This window comes from Myxocyprinus asiaticus, chromosome 11 (assembly GCF_019703515.2).
Source record: "Myxocyprinus asiaticus isolate MX2 ecotype Aquarium Trade chromosome 11, UBuf_Myxa_2, whole genome shotgun sequence".
Lineage (NCBI taxonomy): Eukaryota > Metazoa > Chordata > Actinopteri > Cypriniformes > Catostomidae > Myxocyprinus > Myxocyprinus asiaticus.
Genome location: NC_059354.1, coordinates 10,982,028 through 11,005,784, shown reverse-complemented (window position 1 = coordinate 11,005,784; position 23,757 = coordinate 10,982,028). Strand labels below are relative to the sequence as shown.

General features: G+C 36.1%; 2 protein-coding genes across 4 annotated transcripts in view; one reads left to right on the top strand and one right to left on the bottom strand.

Moving 5' to 3' along the window:
- Nucleotides 1-11,990, bottom strand: LOC127447816 (sciellin-like). The gene is made up of 26 exons (XM_051709889.1): nucleotides 11,830-11,990; nucleotides 10,656-10,703; nucleotides 9,929-10,040; nucleotides 9,685-9,747; nucleotides 9,428-9,514; nucleotides 9,233-9,268; nucleotides 8,098-8,142; nucleotides 7,181-7,243; nucleotides 6,949-7,020; nucleotides 6,766-6,819; nucleotides 6,031-6,060; nucleotides 5,871-5,942; nucleotides 5,630-5,683; nucleotides 4,762-4,791; nucleotides 4,600-4,674; nucleotides 4,405-4,476; nucleotides 3,613-3,666; nucleotides 3,471-3,500; nucleotides 3,315-3,386; nucleotides 2,685-2,756; nucleotides 2,396-2,455; nucleotides 2,250-2,309; nucleotides 975-1,043; nucleotides 783-891; nucleotides 466-568; nucleotides 1-378 (listed from the first exon to the last, which is right to left on the bottom strand). Exons 2-26 carry the CDS (start codon nucleotides 10,693-10,695, stop codon nucleotides 362-364), a joined length of 1,551 nt encoding a protein of 516 aa, XP_051565849.1. The 5' UTR covers nucleotides 10,696-10,703; nucleotides 11,830-11,990; the 3' UTR covers nucleotides 1-361.
- Nucleotides 11,991-18,051: 6,061 nt separating this feature from the next.
- Nucleotides 18,052-23,757, top strand: part of LOC127447813 (E3 ubiquitin-protein ligase MYCBP2-like) — a 203,718-nt gene continuing 198,012 nt past the window's right edge. For all 3 annotated transcript variants that reach the window (XM_051709885.1, XM_051709883.1, XM_051709884.1), the window contains exons 1-2: nucleotides 18,052-18,741; nucleotides 20,721-20,796. In XM_051709885.1, the coding sequence (XP_051565845.1) occupies nucleotides 18,464-18,741; nucleotides 20,721-20,796 (354 nt within the window). In that variant the 5' untranslated portion in view covers nucleotides 18,052-18,463. The remainder of the gene's footprint in view (nucleotides 18,742-20,720; nucleotides 20,797-23,757) is intronic.

The following is a 23,757-nucleotide window of genomic DNA, read 5'->3' as shown; positions in this document are numbered from 1 at the left end:
TGTTTTCATATCATAGACATTAAACCTTTATTAAAATAACACAAGTGACAAAAAACTGGAACAAATCAACTCTAATATTACTCATATTTATTATTATCATACATGAGATGATAAGAAAATTCTTCTTTTAAAATATTCTTATTATTTTGGTAGTTAGATGAGATACATATCACATCACTAGGAAATGATAACTATCAATGCACTTTGTTTATCTGACATAAGACCACCACCAAAACTATTTAAATGTACTGTAGATAACACGGGGTCCACATTAAAACCATGAAAAATTTCCGGTCTTGGCTGTCTAAATATTTGGCAAATCGTTTTCTTTTATTTGACTTCATTAATGGTCAACGTAGTTTCAGCGATGCCACTTGCCTGTAAAACAAACATATTTGTTCATTTAGAAACCATATTGATTGCACTGTTTCAAAATGTTGAGGAGCGTAGTGAAGTCTGTCTTACCCTTGGTGACACCAAAGCAGTTTTCACAGTGAACAGAGCGACGGTAGACCCACAAGCTGTCTCCTGCCTTCAGGTGTCCAAGGGAAGCATTGCATACCTCACACTAGACAGTTCAGTAACAGTATAGAAAATACAGACCATTTTTGGCAATATTTTTAATACCTTTCATTTATAATGTTAATAAACATTTCTAATTAGATAATACTTTGAAAATGTTTCATATTCATATTATTTTACATATATATTGGATATATACTTATTAATAACTGTTATTATAAAGTGTCACATATTTCAAAGAATTTTGAAAAGTAACTAACCTTGAAACAACTTGCATGACAGTTTATATTCATGTCATCCAGGATAATCTTTTCTGCATTGTACATGTTTTTACGGCAGAATGTACAAAGGTCTCTCTCTGTGACTTTCCTACAACAAAGTATGCATTTTACATGTGCACTACACGTTGCATTGAAATCAGTGCTGGCATTATTAATAACAGTTAGTCATACTTCTCAGGTGATGTGTATACTGTTGTAGTGGTTTTTGATGTAAGGGTGTCGGACAGGCTATCAATAGGCCTGCAAAACACATGTAACATAAGTCTACAAACCTTGTAAAATCTCATCAGTAATAGTCTTAGGCATTTTAGCATTTTACTAGCATTTAAGGAAAAGTTCACCCAAAAATTCTATGGAAAACAAAAAGTGATTCATTTAAAGAATATCTTTGACCCTTTTTTCCAAATGATGAGAGTAAATGGGAGCCTGGGTAGCTCAGCAAGTAAAGACGCTGACTACCATACCTGGAGTCACAAGTTCGGAATCCAGGGCGTGCTGAGTGACTCCAGTCAGGCTTCCTAAGCAACCAATTGGCCCGGATGCTAGGGTGGGTAGAGTCACGTTGGGTTAACCTCCTCGTGGTTGCTATAATGTGGTTCTTGCTCTCGGTGGGGCAAGTGGTGAGTTGTGCGTGGATGCCGCGGAGAATAGTGTGAGCCTCCACACACACTAGGTCTCCACGTTAACGCGCTCAACAAGCTACGTGATAAGATGCGCGGATTGACGTCTCAGATGCGGAGGCAACTGAGATTCATCCTCCACCACCCGGATTGAGGCGAGTGACTACGCCACAACAAGGACTTAGAGCGCATTGGAAATTGGGCATTCCAAATTGGGGAGAAATGGGGAGAAAAAAAATACAAAATGATGAGAGTGAAAGAGGACTGGGGTGGTCAAGCTTCAAAATGACAAAAACGCACTATAAAAACCATATACTAAGTCTTGTGAAGCCATACGTAGCTTTTGTGTGAGGAACACACAACAATTTAAGTCATTATTCACTCAAAAGTTTCCCTACGCTAGCTCTAAAATCAAATATGGCACCATGGACATCAATTATGTCTGGTCACGAGAACCAAAGACAAATGGCATAAATAGTATCAATCACCATTTTTGTAGTCCATATGATTTTTGTAGTCCATTTTAGAGTTTAGGTTTAGGGAATGATTTCAATTTAAACTTAAATTTTGGTTTGTTCCTCACACAATAATATTGCATGCCTTGAAAGGACTTGTTTGTTGCTTTTGTCATTCTGAAGCTTGACATCCCCAGTCCACATTCACTTATATTATATGAAAAATATAGGATATTCTTGAAAACAATAAAGGATATCATAAAATATATTATTTCAAAATCCACCTTTTGTGTTCTTTTCTTTTTGTTAATTTTTTGGTGAACTGTTCCTTCAACAAAATGAAAATGCATCTGAAAATCTGGGTACTGAACCTGCTCTCTGTGTATGATGTTCTGGTGTAAGTAGGACTTGTGACACTAGTCCGCTCATTTCTATGCATTTAAAAGAAGATAGACATGTGTCATAAACAACAAATATGTGTCAAACAAAGATGCTGAAATGAGAAAATTTTTCCTACCTGTCGCTTGTGGAGTACACCGTTCTGATGGATTTGGAGACAGTTATATCTTCCCTGCGACTGTGAGAATGATAGAAGTCCATTATAAGACAAATACTGCTTAACCGTGAGATGTAAGCTCTAATGGAAAGTTGCAAACTCCCGACAGACGAAATAAGTATGTACTGTACACCTGCTTTTGTGCTTACTCCGATGGTCGTAAGACTGGTAAAACTACTTAATGGTAGAGGTAAATTTCAAACTCGCCACCAATGCGTTCATGCCTTATAAATATGCAAATGCAACATACCTGCTGTCATTATTGGTAGAAGTTGTCTTGATTGATGTTGGTATGAGAGTGTCAAATAGTTGATCCTCAGTGCTGTAGAAAAGCATTTAGTCAATGAGTTGACCTATCGTAATTTTACTGAAAAGCGTTTGCTGGGATTATACACTGTAAAAAATTTGCTTTATAAAATTAACTGGTTTTATTCAAGTCCAAAATATTATTTAGTTTAACTAAGAGAACCTAAATACATTAGGTTGCATTAATGAAAGTAATTTTTATGGGTTCTCACATCATCTTTTAGAAATAGCTCACCAAAAAATTAAAATTCTGACACAATTTACACACCTCATCATTTACTGCTATTGTGGCAGGATGACAGCCTCAGTCACCATTCACTTTCACTGATTGGGGAAAAAAATGCAACAAAAGTGAATAGTGACTGAGACTAACATATTGCCTAACATCCCCTTTTGTATTCCACAGACAAAATAAAGTCATACATGATTGTGAAGGTGAATAACTGATGTCAGATTTTCATTTTTGGGTGAACTATCCCTTTAAGGAAGCAATTGCATGTTATCACTTTTTACATAGAGTCTACTGGCATGCTGATGCTGAGATTGTGTTGGGAATAATCTTTCAAATTCTCACCTCTTTGTGGATTGGATAGAGTAGGATGTCGTTTTAGATGGTGAAACTTCCTCCTTGTTGTAGGTTTTGATGCTGTAAATGAAATTTAAGAGGTTAAGAGAGTAGAAACATTTTCTTCAGGTTATAGACAGCAGCCCAAAACACAGTTTACAGTACCTTGTAGTGGTCTTGACAGGTGTGCTTGGCCTAGACAAAAAGCATTTTTGATTTAATGTTCGTATACACACACACACACACACACACACACACACACAAAGCAAAAGAGAGGTGTTAGAATTATATATTCTATAACACTCACATATCAATGGTTTCCTTTGACGATTTCACCGTAACTACTTCAGTCTTGTAGTCACTTTTGGGACAGATAACATATATGTGCAGTGAGAAAGATTTTGGTTTCTGAATGCATATTCGTCTTTGGTTGCACTGCATTACTTTTTGCAATAATTATTCAATTTTTACTATTAAACAGGTTAAGACATTAAATGTTGTGGGATTACAAAAGTAAAATATTTGGCAGTCATAATACTATAAATTAGCACATATTTGCCATTGACATTTTATAGTTTTGCCATATTCTTTATTACATCCTTAATTATATTAAAAAAACATCCTTCAAATATATTTTCTATATAATGAGACTAAATGAATATGGGGGCTGTAAAGTTTCAAAATGACAAGAAAAAGCACAATAATTGCCATTGGACTATTTGCCTATTAAACTGTTTGTTTTTATGTTTTTTTTAAAAATGTAAATATAAATCTCAATGGATTTACACCTTATAAATATGTAAAATTGCATTAGTTAATGCATTAGTTATTATGAACTAACAATGAACAATATATTTTGACAGCATTTATTAATCTTTGTTAATGTTAGTTAATAAAATATTAAATTGTTCATTGTTAGTTAATGTTAGTTCATAGTGCATAATGTTAAAAAATACAACTTTTGATTTTAAAAATGTATTAGTGCATGTTGAAATTAACATTAACTAATAGTAATAAATACTGTAAAAGTATTATTCATTGTTTGTTCATGTTAACTAATGGAACCTTATTGTAAAGTGTTACTGTACAAGCAACGTACCTGCTTTCAGGTTTGGAATAGGTTGTCTTGATTGACGTTGGTATGAGAGTGTCAAACAGTTGATCCTCAGTGCTGTGGAAAAGCATCAAGTCAATGATTTGCCTTCTTTATATGACAAACAAAATATTTACTGGGATTACACTACTGGCATGCTGAAGTTGAGATTGTAAAGGTAATAATCCTTTAAATTCCCACCTCTTTGTGGAGCGGACAGAGTAGGATGTTGTTTTAGTTGGTGAAACTTCCCCCTTGTTGGTGTAAGTTTTGATGCTGTAAATAAAATAGTTAAAAGATTAAGAGAGAACTGTCACATGTCATTTAGTAATCCAAAAGCAAGACAGTAATTGGTTACTTTACCTTGTGGTGGTCTTAACGGGTGAGCTTGCTCTAGACAAAAAGGTTTATAGGTGCAGTGTTAATACACATACAAAATAAAATGATATATATATATATATATTTCATTATAAAATCATTTTAGATTAGATCAGTGGTTCTCAACTTGCTCCAGGACACAGATTTTACATTGGACATTGAGTGGCGAATGGCAACCCAACACATTACCAGATTTTTTATCACACAAAAGTAAAATAATGCCATTGAAATCAATCATCAATATTATAAATATTACCATGAAACATAGCCGGGTCACCCCCGGACCAACACCGAAACATGATCAAGTAGGACCAACCCAAGCACAATTATCAAGGAGGAGCACCCCCTGGTCCGACAAAGAGATAAGCAGTTGCCCTCCCTAAAGTTTAAAATTCCCCCCTCAAAGATCACATCCTAGTACTGCTGCTGCCATGAAATGCAGAGGCCCGACAAAATGCTAAATACTTAACATGACATTGGCTGAATAAGAAAACTGACAATTTCGTAAAAGCATAAACAACAGCAGAAGTGTGATTTCTCCTGATGTACCATGGCCAAACATTCTATTAGTATATGTCATATTACCAATTGCCAGATTAATTTGTGCCAAAACTCTGTAGAGTTTGACTGGACACACAGAATTGGACATCAACAACAAAAGATATGGGAAAGTGTTTTTTCTATTCTTCTCCTCTGTTTAAAAAGTCCTAACTTCTAACTCTGCTTGATTAAATGGTTAGTTGCTTTTTATTGTTGTATTCAGCATTGTTTCTTTCCCCCTGCTATTCACAACCTTATGAAGACAGACCAGTTGAGAACCACTTGGCCAGATTATACAATCTATATCACTCACGTATCAATGGTTTCCTTTGATGACTTCACTGTAATGACTTCAGTCTTGTAGTCACTTTTGGGACAGATAACATATGTGTAATGAGATGTACATTTCAGTCCATTTCATCTTTGGCTGCACTAAATTATTTTTTACAATAATGATTAGATTTTTCAGAAAGGTTTCAACATTAAAAGTTGTGTGATTATTGAATACACTGGCATGCTGGGGCTGAGATTGGAATAATCGTTTAAATTCCCACCTTTTTGTGGATTGGACGGAGTGAGATGTTGTTTTAGCTGGGGAAACTTCCTCCTTGGTGTAAGTTTTGACGCTAGAAATGAAATTGTTAAGAAGAGATTAGCCGCATTTTTCAGGGTAGAGTAAGCAATCTGTATGCAAGATGGATGTGGTTTCTGTACCTTGTGGTGGTCTTGGCAGGTGAGGTTGGTCTAGGCAGAAAGCATTATTGGTTTAAACACACACAAACTATTGAATTATGAGATCATTTTGAATAGGTTTGATTACACTGCAAATGCTCTTAATCAGTATTTTTGTCTTGTTTTCCAGTGAAAACACCCTTAAAACAACATAAATTGTGTCATATATTTGGTAACACTTTACAGTAAGATTCGTTAGGAAAGGTATCACGAACAAACAATTAACAATATATTTGCTACATCTTTTATTAATTTTTGTTCATGTTAGTTAATAAAAATACAATTGTTCATTGTTAGTTCATTTTAGTTCATAATGCATTAACGTTAATGTTAAAAAATTAAACTTTTGAATGCAAAAATGTATTAGTATATGTTGAAATTAACATTAACTTAGATTAATCAATGCTTAATAAGTATTGTTCATTGTTAGTTCATGTTACCTAATGTTGCTAACTAATGTTAACAAATGGAACCTTATTGTAAAGTGTTACCGTTTATTTTTCTTACCCCATTAGCAAAATTGTCTTTTTTGTTTTAAGCATAAATCTAACACAATTTAATGAGGTTTATGCTTAAAACAAGAAAAAGAAAAATTAGCTTAATTTAAGATGCATTTTGTTTATCTTGTTTTAAGGATGTTTAGATATTTTTATGGCAAACAAGATAAAAATACTGGTTAAGATTTTTTTTTCAGTGTATACTTTCTATAACACTCACCCATCAATAGTGTCCTTTGATGACTTCACTGTAACGACTTCAGTCTTGTAGTCACTTTAGGGACAGATAACATATACATGTGCATTGAGCAACATTTCCATTATGTTGGCTGTGTTTAACTTTGTAGGTCTCAGCAAGAATTATGTAAAAATAAAAAATGCATATTGAATTGAGCTGATTTACCCAGAACTCCTCTTTAAAACTGGCTGGTCTCGTTCACTGAACACTGCAGACCTGCTTTTCACTACATCTTTACTGAGAATAAAAAGACAAGACAACAGTTCAGAATAGCTGCAGATATTGTAATAATTATCCTTGTTGTTTGAAATATGTCTTGTGATGCCTTGTGCTTAGTGCATAATATTGTGAAATAGCTCAGATATGATACTGATTCGATATCCATTCAGTATCTCACCTGGTTGTGGTGACAGTTGTCTCAGTTATCTTTGTACCATCTTTGAGTGTTGTAGCTGTAGTGCTGAAAGAGAGGTATTATTATTTGTAATAAGCTGGTCTTTATCTAGTCAGTCATTGATTCAACAGTTATTTAACCAGGTGCACTGTTAAACATTTTAGTGTGAGTTTACAGTAAATTCCTGGCTACTAGTTGCATGAATTTCACAGAATATTTTACAGTAATATTTTTTATATTATAACCGTATACTGTTACTTCACAGTGAACAAAACCAAGAAACTACTGTAATTTAGTAGTGCCGTGTTGTAGTATCAGAATGATCATCTGTATTTTTTTTATCTACATTGTTTTTTAATTATCACCATAGTTGAGATTGTACAGGTATGGTGAGTGTTGATATCTGTGCGTGCCTGTTTGACAGTTTTTTATAAAAGTTTATGAGATATAATACCAGTCATATCATAGACATTAGCATTTGATACATTGTTCATTTAATATGATACTATTCCTTTACTTTCATATGCAACATATAGTGTAATCAACACATCATGGCATAAAGTCAATCACAAAATGGACTCATTTTCTCCATACATCTCAGTACAATAATCTGTGTTCTTAAACATATTTGCTCCAACTGGGACAAAATTAATCAGAATTAATTAAGACAAGGTCCCATTCAAAGGGAACAATAAACACCATAATGGTGACTTCAAATGAAACACAATTTTCCCATAATGCAGTGCGATTATTCTGATTTCTTTTTTTCATAGTAATTTGTTGTGTTGTTACAGAAAATGACCTAGCCTGCATTGATTTTACAGTAAAATACTGAAAACAGTATTTTACTGTAAGAATTTACTGTTAAACCTTGTAAAATCCTGGCAATTTTTTTACAGTGTGATTCATAGAGGCTTTACCTTGTCTTGGGCTCCGTTTTCACTGTTGTTTTAGTTCCTGTGGTTCTGTAGGGTTGGGTAGGGAAGAGAATTGAGCTCTTAAAATGTTTTAAATTCCAACCATTTTTCACCTTGCAAAATTGCTCTCAAAGGCTGGTTTTATACATTTAAACAGCAAAGACTGGTGATTAATAATACTGAAGGCTTATCACAAAGCAATTTCAGTCTCTAAATTAAAGTCAGTTTCATCTTTGGGCTATCAGATGTAACAAATTAATTACCACTGTATTATATTCCGCAAAAATGACTCGATTTTTATTGTCAGACAGGTTTGGACTAGAAAGATTGCATCTGCTTGGTTCACAATTCTGAGACCCACTCAAAAAAATATTATTGCCTATTTTTAAGATTTAGGTATTTCAATTTCATTAAAATTCAAATTGAATTGTGTAATGCTTAACAAAATGTAAAAAATAATCATTTGTTTTTTATTTTATTTTATTCAAGATTACTTAATTGTTTATAATGGATTTTTGTTATGAAATTAAAATGTGTAAATCTTAAAAAATATTTTTTACAGTGCACTTTGTAAATCTGTGATTTTAAATCATTTAAACCTGAAAATAAATAGAACGTTTTTTTAATTAAAATAAATAAAACAAAGAAAAGTCATAATGTAAAATGATTAAGAAATATTTAAGATTCTGTATTTTGTCTAGTACACTAATAAAATGTAAGCAAATCTGTGACATTGACCATCTTACGGTAACTTTTTTGCACAAAGGGTCAGATTGTTTCCATTGAAGCACACAAGATGCTCTTTGGAACATTCTTAAATCATGTTGGAATAACATGGATCATCCGGTTTTACACAAACTTGTGGACTCCAGCTCGAGTGCATGCTGTCATGTAAGCAAACATGGACATAAGGGAATTCTGAAATTCATGCTCTTTTTTCAATTTACCTTTTAACTCAAATTGCTTTGCTGATAGTATAATATAAAAAGAAATTTACATCAAATTAGAGAAATGCAAAATAGAAGCATTTTGACTTGTGGTATCAGACTTTGTACCCCACCAGGCTATATAATGTCTAAATATAAATAATGCATACAATTTTAAAATAAAGAATCTGTGACTGATGTCTATGTATTACCTGCTTTCATTCAGCTTGTCCTGGCTCCCACCAAATCTAAACATAAATAGTTACATGAGACTGGAACAATTTCTTCCAATACACCATACTGTTTTTTTACTGTATAATCTGATGTTTTCAAACCATAGTAATATGAACTGTATTTTTTTTTTTTTTTTTTTTTTTTTTTTTTTTTTGCAGTAGTGTAATTATTACCTTTTAGTGAGAGCATGGACAGAACCTGATGAAGTGGTGATGGTGGTGGTTTTGCTCTCGGTTTTGCTAGTTTTACTATCTGCAGGGCTGTTATCCAAAATATAAAAAAAATATTTTTTTTTTTTTTTTTAAAACAAATCAGTGTCTGAACTTTACATTAAAATATCTGAAAACTTTTAGATATTTTATATGACTGTCTAAAACAAATTAGGACATATACTGGCAAAATGTAGGATCTACAGAAAAAAATTTACTACCTGATAAGGTTTTCATTGGACTTGTAACGCATCAGAACAGTTTTGCCAAAGATTGCACCTTGTCTGTTGAAAGAAATGGACAGCACAACAAAATTCAGCTTGTCAGTCACTTAGTCTGTCAGACATAAATCTACTGAGAAAAAAGCGTCTGCAATATTTACAACCATTGCAGTCATATTAGGCTAGATGTCAAACAAGTTGTGTCTGCCTGGCTTGCACTTGATAACTGATGAAGCTCACTCACTCTGGCTCGTTTTCATTCACATTGGTCTTGATCCAGCTGTTGTCCTTCAGCAGTGATGTCTTCTTTTTGCTGTCTTCCACTACTTTAGTGCTACTGCTGTTCACAGTCGAAACTGTATTCCGGTCCAAACACACAAGTAAACATATAAATAACTGATATATGAATTAATATTGTATTGTATCATATTACAGTGAAGAAAATGTATTTTCTGTATTAAATTTGAGCAGAAGTGGTAGCCTTGTTATTTAAGTTATTGACTATTCTTTATTTCTTTTGTGAAGCAGACCATATTTAGCTAACTATTTAATAACAGAATAACATAGACTGATAAGCAGAATATGTTGTATGTAAACAATAGTAAATATGAACTAACAATGAAAAATACTTTTACTGCATTAATTAGTCATAGTGGTAACGTAAGTGTCTTCATATACCAATATATTTTTAACATTGAACATTGAAAACATTAACATTAGTTAATGTATTGCGAGCTAACTAGCAATGAACAATTGTGTTTTTATAAATTAACATTAACCAAGATTTAATTAACTAATTGTTAGTTCATGATACCTCACACATTAACCGTAGAATCCTGTTGTAAAGTGTTACCACTGAAGATGTGGAGAGCTTTAGTTTTAGGACCTCTGAATATCCTATCACTAAACAAAAACACAATGTTGGTTCATAACAAAGATGCTCCATGGGTTCTTTTAATATATTTTCTCACCTGTTTGGACTTGACCGTATGACCTTCTAGGGAAAGACATGGTTTACGCTAGGAGGAAATGTATGAACACAAATTATATTTGTAATGAATACAGAGTAGTCACACATCCTAAAAGAAGTACTATCAACAAGATGGTGCCATTAGACAAGATGTAATAAAGTGACTTAAAGAACCATGTCAATGCAGTTTGCAACTGTATGAAATGCATAAAATTCATAGTTGGAACAGTTTATCTAGCACACATTCCTTCCTGAATACACCCAATCTACATAATGATGCCCTGTTCAAACACCTGCCAACTGAACCGTGGCAACATTCTCCTGCTTGTAAAGAAATGCTATGTCAGATGTACTGTACATCATACAGGAATATGAGCTGGACAGCTTCACTGGAAACTGATTTCATGTAGCACAGTCTATAATCGCAAAAAGTGAAAAAGTGATAAAATCTATCTATCTATCTATCTATCAATCTATCTATCTATCATCTACTGTGTCTGTCTGTCTGTCTATCTATCACTTATCTACTGTATCTGTCTGTCTGTCTTTCTGTCTGTCTATCTATCTATCTATCTGTCTGTCTGTCTACCTGCCTCTCTCTCTCTATCTATCTATCTATCTGTCTGTCTGTCTGTCTTTCTGTCCATCTACATGAATTCAAAACAGTTTGCATATCACAGCCAAAATGAACTACTAAAAAGAGCTTTTGTCAGACGGGGAAAGTGATGATGTAATTTCTCAACCCTTCATGCCATTCTGTCCTCTCTGACAGTTTTCAGAAGAAAACTATTATTACTCATTTGATGCATGTGAATAATTCTATTGTGAAAAAAGAACAGTCAGAGACACGAATGCCCTTCAATCTCACCTTGCCATTGGAAACTAAAGCTTTAGTAGCATGTACTACTAAATTAAAAATAATTAAATACTAAACATAACATAGAATTAGTTGTACACATTGTGTACAGTCATACAATCCATCAGTATCACAAGTGAATAAATATAAACTTTGACTACTACCGTAGTACAACTTTGATTTAAAAACAACAATAGACCCAAAATATTAACAATAAAATAATAATCTAATAACAATATTCTGTTATAATAATATAATAGACATATACATGTTGATAAAGTGTGTAGATAAAAGTTTTTATGTGTAGAAATAGTCATACCTTTCAGACCTGTGAGATGTGATTAGATGTTGAACGAGAATAACATACAGTTTACCAAGCTTCCCTTCTTACATATTTGACCTGGGTAGGGAAGGCAAGGCCAGCAAAAGGTGTGGCTTCATATGACACACACATGAGAGCAACTGAACTTGAACTGTGAGCTTGGTAAACTGTCATCACAGCTTTGTCAATATAGATATGTGTTTGTAGTTTCACTGGGGGTGTGTCCTTATGAGGTGTTTCCCTCCAGTCAAGAATGATGAAAATGCAGTTATGAATGTCATTTGAATACATCACAAGTCATTTGTCTGGATTTGGAAAGTATGACAATGCCATCCTTCACTGAGATGGCAAGAGAAGATGGAAAAAAACATGTTTTGGGAGTTGCTCTCTGTGCTGAAAAGTTCAAAAGTATATACTTTACTGTAGTTATTTATTGCTGGTAATATTTTGCCCTCACTTATTAGAGTTCTGCAAGTAGCTCACTTGTTATCGCTGAAACTAACTCACCTCATTCACAATTCAGGCATAAATGTTACAGTAATACCCCAGAACTAGGAGGAGTTTAGTTTACCAACTTAGGTGCAGAAAACAATGGTGTTTTTTTTAAATCACAATGCACTTCATGCACCCACAACTTTGTAAAAATGTGTTTAGAAGCTACTTGAACTCTTATAATTTACTGCAGCTGGTCATGTAACAGCCTTTGCATTTGAGTATATCAAAGTTATGGAACATCGTTACTAAAACAATGTTCAGTTACGGCTTTAGTATTTTGAACAAAAATTATTATTATTATTATTTTTTTTTTTAAATGCTGGTCCTTTGTTTTACATTAGTAGGTGTGTTGTTGCTGAAGCATGTGGCTTGTTAGGTTTGGACTTAACAAATATGACAAGTATTTCTGTGGGGTGTGACAGTGATGTGTATGAATAATGTTCATTATGCCCTCCTTCAATAGTTCTTAAGTGTGTAATATGCAAAAAACCTGCACAAACAAATACACACAAAATTTGACACTGGAGGAAAAATCTTTTGTATTGCTATTGCCATTACACAAATGCAGCCCACCTGTTTTATGGTCATGTTGAGGTTTGCATGTGTAATAATACCAAAATGTACAAAAAAAAAAACAAAACAAAAAAAAAATATATATATATATATATATATATATATATATATATATATATATATATATATATATATATATATATTTGAGACAGACAGACAGACAGAAAGACAGACAGACAGACAGACAGACAGACAGATAGATAGATAGATAGATAGATAGATAGATAGATAGATAGATAGATAGATAGATAGATGCTTTACTGAAGTGGCGGTTTCCACCACTAGATGGCGCAAGAAATGAAAAAGAAAAGTGAATCGCTGAAAACAAAGTCACCAGTTCATGTAATTTCTGAGAATCTGCCACTGCAAAATCTTGTGGTCTCACTCTTTTAAACTGTTAATCAACAATTTCATGTTCTTACTCATTTTTTCTCTAAACACACTAATTTCCTTTGACTGGGCATAACTGAACTCAGTATCACCATTACTGGAGCGTAGCTGAAGCCAAGGACGATTCTTTGTTCATTGTCTGTGACACAGTTAAGGAGAAAATGTCATCTCTTGGTATTGATGTCCCAGTCAGAGGACATTATCTGGAGCATTGACCTTATTTCATGTGCAATTCCTCTCGCATCACATTTTTTCAATCTTTCTCTCCTTCATGCACATTAAAAGATGCTACCAGTACTCAGAGATAAACAACAACTAGACTGGGAATGACAAGAATAACATATTTACAGGATAATACAAAGGCAAATAATATGTGGTACTGTGTATATATAGCCTACAGAGAGTTGGTATACTGTTCAGGCATGTGCAAAGGAGAACATGGTCTGGACAGGTAGATATGAATAAATATGAAAAATAGAAATATCAAATAAAATATAAAAATGGTGAATTTGCATATTGTGCATACTTATGTTTGTACAGGTAGTATGTATAAATATGAACGTACATACTCAGTGGAGATGCACTATAAAGGGACCTTATTGGGAAGTGTTACCTGTTCATGAGAGTGATGCCCTGAGGGAGAAACTGTTCTTATACCCAGTTGTTCTGGTGGACTGTGCTCTGTAATGCCTGCCAGGGAGAAGAAGTTTTAATAGTTTGTGCCCTGGGTGTGTGGGGTTTGTGGTGATTTTTTTCTGCCGGTTCCCTCACTCCTGACATCCTATAAATCCTGAAGGGTAGGCAAGGGTGCAGCATTAATCCTCTTAGCAGTCTTTACTGTCAGTGATGGCTGAGTAGAACTATAGTAGCAGCTAGCTCCTAAATGGCAAGATTAACTTATAGAGTCACTTTTCTGCCATGTATACTCGCTGATAATATTGATGATATAGTTAAGTTTTCATTGTATGTAGTAACACTATACTTTCCTGTGTTCCTCTTCTTAACTATTATTTGGACTTAATCCATTTTTCATTTTGCCCCTCAATGCTTCTGCCCTGGATTGGCCTTGGATGCTGGTGAATTTGACCACATGATTGTGCAATTATGTATTAGATTACCTAGATACGTATATATTTTGAATGCCTGAAATATGCATTCCAAAAGCCTAAATATGGTAATATGCACTTTAAATTGTTTAATTAATTTAGCATTGCCATGCTCCTACATTCTGAAAATGTGTTCACATCATACAGTACTCCTTGTGGTCCCTGATAGCACACATTCTGTACATCACCCAGATATCTATTTGATATGTGTATTTACATCTGGAAGTCATCTGCATTTTTCAGGTTGTTTGGTCATCTTCAATGTGCCTATAAGATGTTTCCTCTCGGAAGTCAATAAGACATTCAGCAGACGTTTCTGAGACATTTCTGATTTAGAATGTTTGTAAATCTGATATTTTAAAGATGTTTAGCAGATGTTAATTAGATTGCAATGCTTTCCAGATGAAAATATCTCAAATGCATATGTGCTATCTGGGGTGTGTATTAAAATTCAAAATGTTGTGGACTCTGTTGGTTTACAAGTAGGATCCCAGAGAGCACATATATTGTATGTCTCCAAGATGTCTGTTTTTCATCTGGAAAGCATTGTATTTTAATTTATATCTGCTAAACATCTAAAAAGATCAGATTTACAAACATTCTGAATCAATAATGTCTCGGTTCAGAATTTTATTTGTGAGGTCTTGAGCACTCAGATTTTATTTTGCCCCAGACTTTGTATTTTGGGTTATTGGGCAGGTGTTAATATAATGAATCAACATGTATAAAAAAAACTGGGTCCTTACCAGTGTGATGATTGGCAGGCAGGTAATGCTAAGGGGATGGAAGTCAACTGATGTGCCCTCATTTCATGAGTGGTGGGCAGAGTGGCAGCGTTTGAAGAGATGTCACATAGACGGCTGGGCAGTTTGGGTGCATATGGGAAGAAGTGGGGCACTTATTTGGCCTTCTTAGAAGGTTGCCAGGGAGGAGCAGTGGAGAGGGACGAGTTTAATTAAAATTATATGTGGAACCCTTTTTCTTTTATGTTGGTTAATTGTATATGTTTTTGTTATGTCATCAAAATTTTAACAACTGTGTAGTGGGTGCAGGATTTTAAAATGCTAGTATAACTCCCAATAAATGTTTTATGTTGAACATTAGAGAAGAACATTGAGATAGATTGGAAAATAATGTTTTGTCAATAAAATTAGGCATTTGTGATCAAAAAATGAATTTGTTGTAGGCTAAGCCTAAAGCTTACTTTGTTCAGGAGGCCTTCTTTTTTTAGATAAAATGCAAGTACATATAAATAAGCAATATGAGAAAAGATTATGTTGGAGAGAGGGGAGTTGGAAAGCAGAAAATGGGGAAAATGACAATTCTCTATTCTCCCCATAATAACTTGTGATGTCATATTGCCCATGTAAATTGTTAATTTACCTGTTTAGATTTCCATTTTTTAAATACTGGATAATACATTTTACAGAATGTCGCTTCATGTGCCTTGGATATAATTTTCTCGAGGTAAATCTTCTTGAAAAAGATAACATTTGATTTTGGCCCATTAATCTAAGGTTTATCGCATCGCATATCGCTGTTACATAATCCAAGTTTATCGCATTTCACATTTTTCCTCCTAACCGTGATGCCCTAGTGGTCAGTTCTTAATTTGCTTGTTCTTTAGAAATTCTTAAAAAAAAAAAAAAAAAAAAGGGTAACATTTAATATTGTGGGGCAGAGAAATAAGAAATGAGACTTATTGTATAGGTAATAGTGTTATTTTCCCTATATTACCAGACTGACTTTCTCGCATTTTCTTAATACCAACATTTTGTAATATAATCCTTGCTCTTTGTCCCTACCAACTTTCAAGCCAAACCTACGGCCTTGTTACAGGTTTTTTTTTATTTTTTATCCCCTTTTCTCCCATTTTGGAATGCCCAATTCCCACTACTTAGTAGGTCCTCGTGGTTGCGCGGTTACTCACCTCAATCCGGGTGGTGGAGGACAAGTCTCAGTTGCCTCCGCTTCTGAGACAGTCAATCCACGCATCTTATCATGTGGCTCATTGTGCATGACACCGCGGAGACTCACAGCATGTGGAGACTCATGCTACTTTCCGCGATCCACGCACAATTTACCACGCACCTCACTGAGAGCGAGAACCACTAATCGCGACCACGAGGAGGTTACCCCATGTGACTCTACCCTCCCTAGAAACTGGGCCAATTTGGTTGCTTAGGAGACCTGGCTGGAGTCACTCAGCACACCCTGAATTCGAGCTCGCGACTCCAGGGGTGCAAGTCGTCCTGGTTACTTTCGTAACCACCGTTCCCTGATGGAGGGAACGAGACGTTGTGTCGATGTAGTGACACTAGGGGTCACTCTTGGGAGCCCGAAACACCTCTGATCTTTGAAAAAAGGCCAATGGGAATTGGCGAGTGGTATTTGCATACCACTCCCCGAACATACGGGTATAAAAGGAGCTGGCTCGCAACCACTCATTCAGGTTTTGTGCTGAGGAGCTGAGACAAGGTCCCGGCTATTTCAGCGGGTAGTCCAGCGTTGTTGCAGGAGGGACACAACGTCTCGTTCCCTCCATCAGGGAACAGAGGTTACGAAAGTAACCAGGACGTTCCCTATCTGTCACTCACTCGACGTTGTGTCGATGTAGTGACACTAGGGGTCCCTATACGAAACGCCACAATTAGCTGAACTGTGTTACGTGAACTGGCGGTGCGAGACGGGCAGACCGCTGTGTGCCTTGTAGCCAGCGCATCAGGCTGACTCGTAACCTCCCCCGACGCTCTTGTGAGTGTCGAACGGCCCTTTTTGGGGACAAGTCGACTGCCCAAACGATAGGGACAGGCTAGCCCAGTCGTGGCTTCTTATGCTCTTTTTTCTCTTCCCAAAAAAGAGTGAAATTTGTTAACCGACTGGGGACCCCTAGCGTCACTACATCGACACAAGTCGAGTGAGTGACAGATAGGGAACAGCGTCAATGCTCGCTGATCTTCCCAGACCCCCTTGTAACAGGTTCTTAAACTTTTACCTTTAACTCCTCCAATCTTGAATATTTGGTTACATCATTGGTTCTAATGTAATTAGATTTTGTGTTTCAGTGTCAAACCTATACCAGAGACAAAATATGTTATGTCACAGTTGGTGACAGTGAAGGCCTGCCATAATGAAAACCATAGAAACACATATTGGTACAAACCCCGAGACAGGTTTTGGGGGTACAAACAATTTAACAAAAATTAATAAGTAGGCATATGCAATAACCACATAAAAATATAAAATATTACAGATGCCAGACATTCATAGCTCAAGCCATGTCATAACCATATACATTGTATGTACAGTTATCGGATTCCTCATGTCCTTGTAAGGAGAATGTATTCAATGAAATAGCATCGATTTGGTTTTTATAACCGTGCTGTAAATTCAAATGGTTTTGAAAGAAGAAACTACCGTTAAAGTGCATCTAAACCTGCATCTGAGGCGTTCTCTATTACTACAGTGTCCGTGCATCAAAACCTAGTGAGCTCACTAGCTAGACAGCGTTTTTGCATCGTTCGCAATATTTGTTCAACGCGCGTGCGATGCCCCAACATGCTCTCTAGGTAGTCAGCGCACTAGATTGTGAGCCAAACCCGCGTATGCTGTAGATGGGAATGTATCCCAGCATGCTTGACAGTCAGCGACATGAACAGGGAAGGATGATGAAGCTAAGATGGCAGCGCTTCTAGGGGTGCTGTCTTTACAGGCTCAAGAAAAACACCGGAGACAAGCGGAAAGCACGGACGTCAGCTCGCGCATGTGACACTTTTCACTTCATGCAACTGGACTTGAAAGCTCGGTGCGGCTGGATCGCTTGCGATCGCGGGAATTAAGGTTGAATTTTGATCCGGGGAAGGGAAAGGAAGGGACGTGTGTTTTCGCTGTTGCAGCAGAGCGGCTAACCGTAAGCGTCGTCGCATCGCAAGCGCCGAATGAATCAGAGTTACACGGATGTAATTCACCAGGCGTTTTCGTGTTTTTGTAGAGCGGCTTAATGGGATGTGACTTTTAGCTCTGCTCACTGACATTGTAATCTAATATATGCGTTGTTCCCCTAAACGATGATGTGTGCTGCTGCGGCAGCGGGTGCCGGTGGCAGTGGGATCCTGTCGTCCTCCGCATCCCACTCCATGGGGCTGGGCGTCAGGGTCATCCCCGGAGCTGGAAACGATTTGGCATCGATCAGGTCAGCCATGGGCTCCTGTCCCGTTGTCGGGGTTCGCTCGGATTGTCGGAGCCGCTACCAGCTTCTTCTCTCCGGGCGAGCGCTGGCGGAGAGGTACCGGAGGATTTACACCACCGCGATCAACGACAAAGAGCAGGGGCTGAACGTCGGAAGGTGGGTCTCTTTTAACGGCTCGGTTCGGGATGAGAAACCGTGCAAATGGTCTGGATGTGTTTGTAAACAAAACTCAGTGTCGACCCATTGGTTTCAAACAGCATGCAGCTAACTTCCTTAGCGAGATCACATTAGCGGGCGAAGCTAAAACACTCGTTTCATGTCATTCAGGACAGCAGAGCAGCTCGATGTGTGTTGATTTGGATTTGTGCACTTTTAAACGCATTTTATAGGTGCTGTCACAATTAAACAGGACTGTTTTGAGATATGCTATCTTAATGTTATGACTGTTAAGAAGCTGGGTTGACTTGTAAATATAGTTGTCTTAATAGGATGTCATGTCACGGCTGAATTAGTTTGTTATTAGAGGTATATCATGATTTAATTTGTCCATTTATTATGGTCAACTGGCTTACAAGTGAATGCAAACAGTATCACTACCATTAGTTTTATGGATGTGTTATGCAAAGAGGAAGAATAACACAGCTATTGCAAACATTTCCTTATGTATGTGTAGATCTAGTATCCTGACCAGTGAAATGTTCTGATGTGTGATGCAGTATATAGTGTATGGGTCTCGTTTATGGGAAGTAGGCTTGGTTCTGTTTTGCCTTACGTCACCCTGCTGTAGTCAGATCCACGCGCACAGTCACTGACGTGCTTTCTCTTAGGAGTCTCCACCACAGCAGCGTATTATTGGTAGTCTTATTTAACTGGTCTTAATTGTTTCTCGCGATATATATTTATACGTAGACCTGTCCATAATACGCTAGGCTTTTTAGGTCGGAGCGCTGCTGTAGACTTATTTACACCATCCACTTATGACGTCAGCAGCGTTAAAAGCATGCAAAGTGTGCTGAGCCATTGCACACCCCTCCCAACCTTCAGGCTCTTCATCACAAGAAGCCTCTTTGCTTCCACTTTTCACCGGATATAATCAGCTACTGTTGTCTCACGGTTTATACTATTGCTCTGTACAAGCCCTAGTACACTTTCACACAATTCCTACAAAAGGTTCTACATAATACCAGAGTCAGATGACCTTCTTGTGGAAAATGAAACTATGATTGGCCTCTGTTGACTAAGCAGCAAGAGAGCTTTCCTTGTGCAAGGTTCGCCAAGGGATGCTAGAGTACATCTTTTAGTATACTGTTGACTGTTTACAAGTATTTTTCTCATAAATAGTCTCATTAAACAGCACTTGAACAAATTGAAATGGGTGTAAAAAGACCAACATTTAGATTTTTTATTGAGAGTTGTTAGCATGGCGCTACTCTTTGGGGGTTTGGCTGCTCTTAAATCCATGCTTATTAAATATGCATGTTAAAACACACATTATGGGGACAGCTGCATGTGCTGTACCTAGTAGAGGTTCGGTTTCTTGGTGTGATGTCATTCGGATGTCAAATGCACTCAGGTCTGCACCAAAAGCTCCAGTGTGACAGTGTCCAGTGATGACCTTAGATGTTTCTCGATTAATCGGGAGATGTTTGGCCATTTTGAATGATTAGCGTTTGGCCAATAGCCGTGCCCATTTGACTGATGAACAGTAGTGGTAGTTCCCAATCGACAGCTTTCTCAAAAATTAATGAACCTTTTCTGCATATGTAAAATATTACAGTAAAATTTGAGTTAAATAATTTAAGCAATTCTTAGTGCATCCCATGGGCTATCATGATACTGCATCACTGTTATATCTGCCACCCTGCTCTCTAGATATCGGTGTCGGCATTGGCCATTGAAAAACCCATATTGGTCGAACAATAATGTGCTGTACCTATTAGGATGTGTGATGTATTGGATTTTGGATCTTGTTATATTGTATTTAGATTGTATTTTGGATTTGAAATTGTGATTACTTGACAAAATGCTACCAAAATATTCATTATGCAAGCCCTCATATTACCTAGATAGGCCTTGGATTCATTTGTGATTACTGACGCTGCAAACCCTGAGCTAACATGTGCCATCTTTTTTAGGGGAAAGAAAGCTTTGAGTAAGAAGAAGCTAAAAAGGTGGCAAAAAGTCAAATCAAAAGTGAAAACAAGAACAAAGGTAAGATCTGTTTTTGGATACTCCCCATGCACACACTAAAAAGTTAGCTGTATGATTTATAAACAATCAGTTTAATGTAGGGAAGTGCACGAGTAATCAATTAATTGAGTTTAGTAAAAACAATACTCGATATTGCAATTTCACTTTCATTTTTGCCTCTGCCAGTGATGGGCAACAATGAAAGTGCTTCTTTCACATAAATCTTGCCGTTACAATCTTGCATGATTTTGTTAAAGGAATAATTCACCCCAAAAATTAAAATTCTGTCATTATTTAAATTTTATCACTTCAGAAGACTTGGAATGTATATTTCTATGTGTGAGTGCAAATGTTTTTTTTTTGTTGTTTTTTTTTGTGCCTTTTTTGAATCTAGATGTTGTTGTCTATGTGTGCATAGTGCAAATTATTTTTTAATAAGAAAAACAGGTTCAAAGGTTGGAGGTTGAAATTAAATTCTAAATTTCAAGTAATCGATTACTTGTTTTTTTGATGTACTAGAGTACACTAGGGTTGCCACGGTGTATGGTGTTAGCGGTTTTACTCCGTACAAGGGACAACACCGGTGTGAAATTTTATACCGGGTAAAAGGGGGAAACATTATGAATGGAACTTCCAATATCAATACAATAGCCTAACGAATAGAATAGCATTAAATAAAGAATAGTTGTGTAATGAAGAGTTTGCAACCCATGATAAATGAACCTAAATAACACACTGAAAGACAGATGTTCTTTACCAATGTATCAAATTACACAGGCAGCAAAGTACGTGCACTGACAGAAGACGTTTAAATGCAGGTAGCGAATATAATGTGCATGGTGGGTAACTGTAAGATGTCTTGGATTCGGAATGACACAAGAAATGCTGTTAGACACACAAACACTTGAAGAAACTCACTTTATTATATTATTAAGAACAGATGACAGAAAAGCCGTCTATGCTCATGTCTGACGTGCTGTTTGTTCGGAAGCGTGCAGCCTCGTGGAACATGCGTATGTAAAGGGTTCTCACTCTTCCTTTGTTTCAGTCTTCTGAAAATGTTTTGCAAGAACAGTATCGTCTATGAGAATGCTGCAAATGACCTCAGACCATCTCAGCTCAGGAGGTGTTTTGAGTTCAGTTCACTTTATTTCCACAGAGCAGTTCATTGTGAGTGCAACTCTGCAGGGTCACTTTATATATAGTCCTATACATCTGTGATTAAATCATAAAATAATACTAAAACACGTTCCCCTCGAACCATGATTTATATTTCAGTGATTATTGTCATCATTGTAATTATTATGTTTACATTTATAATTGTTTTTAGATCTTAATATGTATTAGTAGTTTTCTGCCTGTTGTCATAGACGGATACTTGCCTGATGGTAAATGGAAAGGTGGTTATATATGATTTTTTATTTTGAAATACTTCGTTATTTTAATAGCTTTTTCGTTTCGTTTAAAGTACAATTTGAATTTAGAAATGTCTTTGGTTTAAGTTTTTTCATTTTTTAAATAAATGAATTTAATTTTCAATGCAATTTTGTTTAATTTTTTTATTTTTTTATAAAAATATTGTTTACATATTTCTTGCATATCGCCCAGCCCTAGGAGGGAACAAAGCAAATGTATTCACACACATTCAAAGTCATTACCCTTCCAAAGCAGCTAAACTGAGTCCTGGAATGAAAGGTAATAAAACACCAACATTAAACTCGCAACAACCCACAATAAGTGATGGATAACAAAATACCCGACTGGTAGCCCATGATGGAGAGAATGCATGGATGAAGTAGGTTCATTGCCAAAGAGATGTTGCCCTTCACAACTGTTGAAAAGCCATCTTTCAAAAAGTTGAACAACACACATTTGAATTGCACTTCTTTTTTTTTTTTTTCAGTTTCATTTGAGTTTTTAGTTGAATAAATTACAAAATAAAGCTCAAATTTTGAAATCAAGCTGCCTTGCATTATTGTGTTGGCTATTGCTTAATGAAAATTACCCCATAGTACTACTTAGCATCCAACCAGCGGTAATACTGGTGTTAGTCGGTTTGAACGTGAACACCACACCAGTGTGAAAATTATGATATTGTGGCAAGTCTAGAGTACTCGACTACAAAATTACTTGAAATCCCCATCCCTAGATTTATTGTGGTATCATTTTCATATTCCTGTAATTTTCAAGTCTGTCTTACATTCGTACATGCTATTTCTTAGCTGAAAAGCATAATTAATTTTTTGAATATTCCATGTTTTGGTTACAGCTTAATAATACTCAGCATAAAGAACCACTTTGTTTTTTTTTTTGTTTTTGTTTTTTTCATAAATTAACACAAAAAATACAACAACATAAATATATTGAATCAAACACTTTAAACATTAAACCCCCACTATATCCCCTCCCCCTACCAAACTCCCACCCCAACCCCCCCACGAACACCTCTGTGGTCAATAGAATGTAGACACACACACAGAAAAAAACACAAAACTAAAACAACAACAAAAAATAAAATACAATACTTAAGTATAATATATATAAAAATAAACTCTAAATTACTCCCTCCACCGACCCTCCTCGAGATTCCCCCAAAAATGCTAAGTAATTGCCCCATTTCTTATTGTAAAAATCCCTAACCCCCATCCTTATGCTCGACCCCTCCTCGAAGGCAGCCACCCTCCCCATCTCCGCGCACCACTCCGGGAACGAGGGTGCTCCATCTGACTTCCAACTCCTCAAAATAACCTGCCTACCAATCAACACACTGGTCAAAACCCAGTCCTTCATGTACTTATCCTCCAAATCCATGACCTCCCTATCTCCCAAAATACAGAGTCTGGGGCAGAGCGAGACCTAAGTGCCCAACACATCACACACAAAACTTTGCACCTTCAGCCAAAATTCTTGGATCTTACGACACCCCCAAAAAACATGGGTGGTGTCTCCATCTTCAGAATGGCATCGCCAGCAGATGGGTGT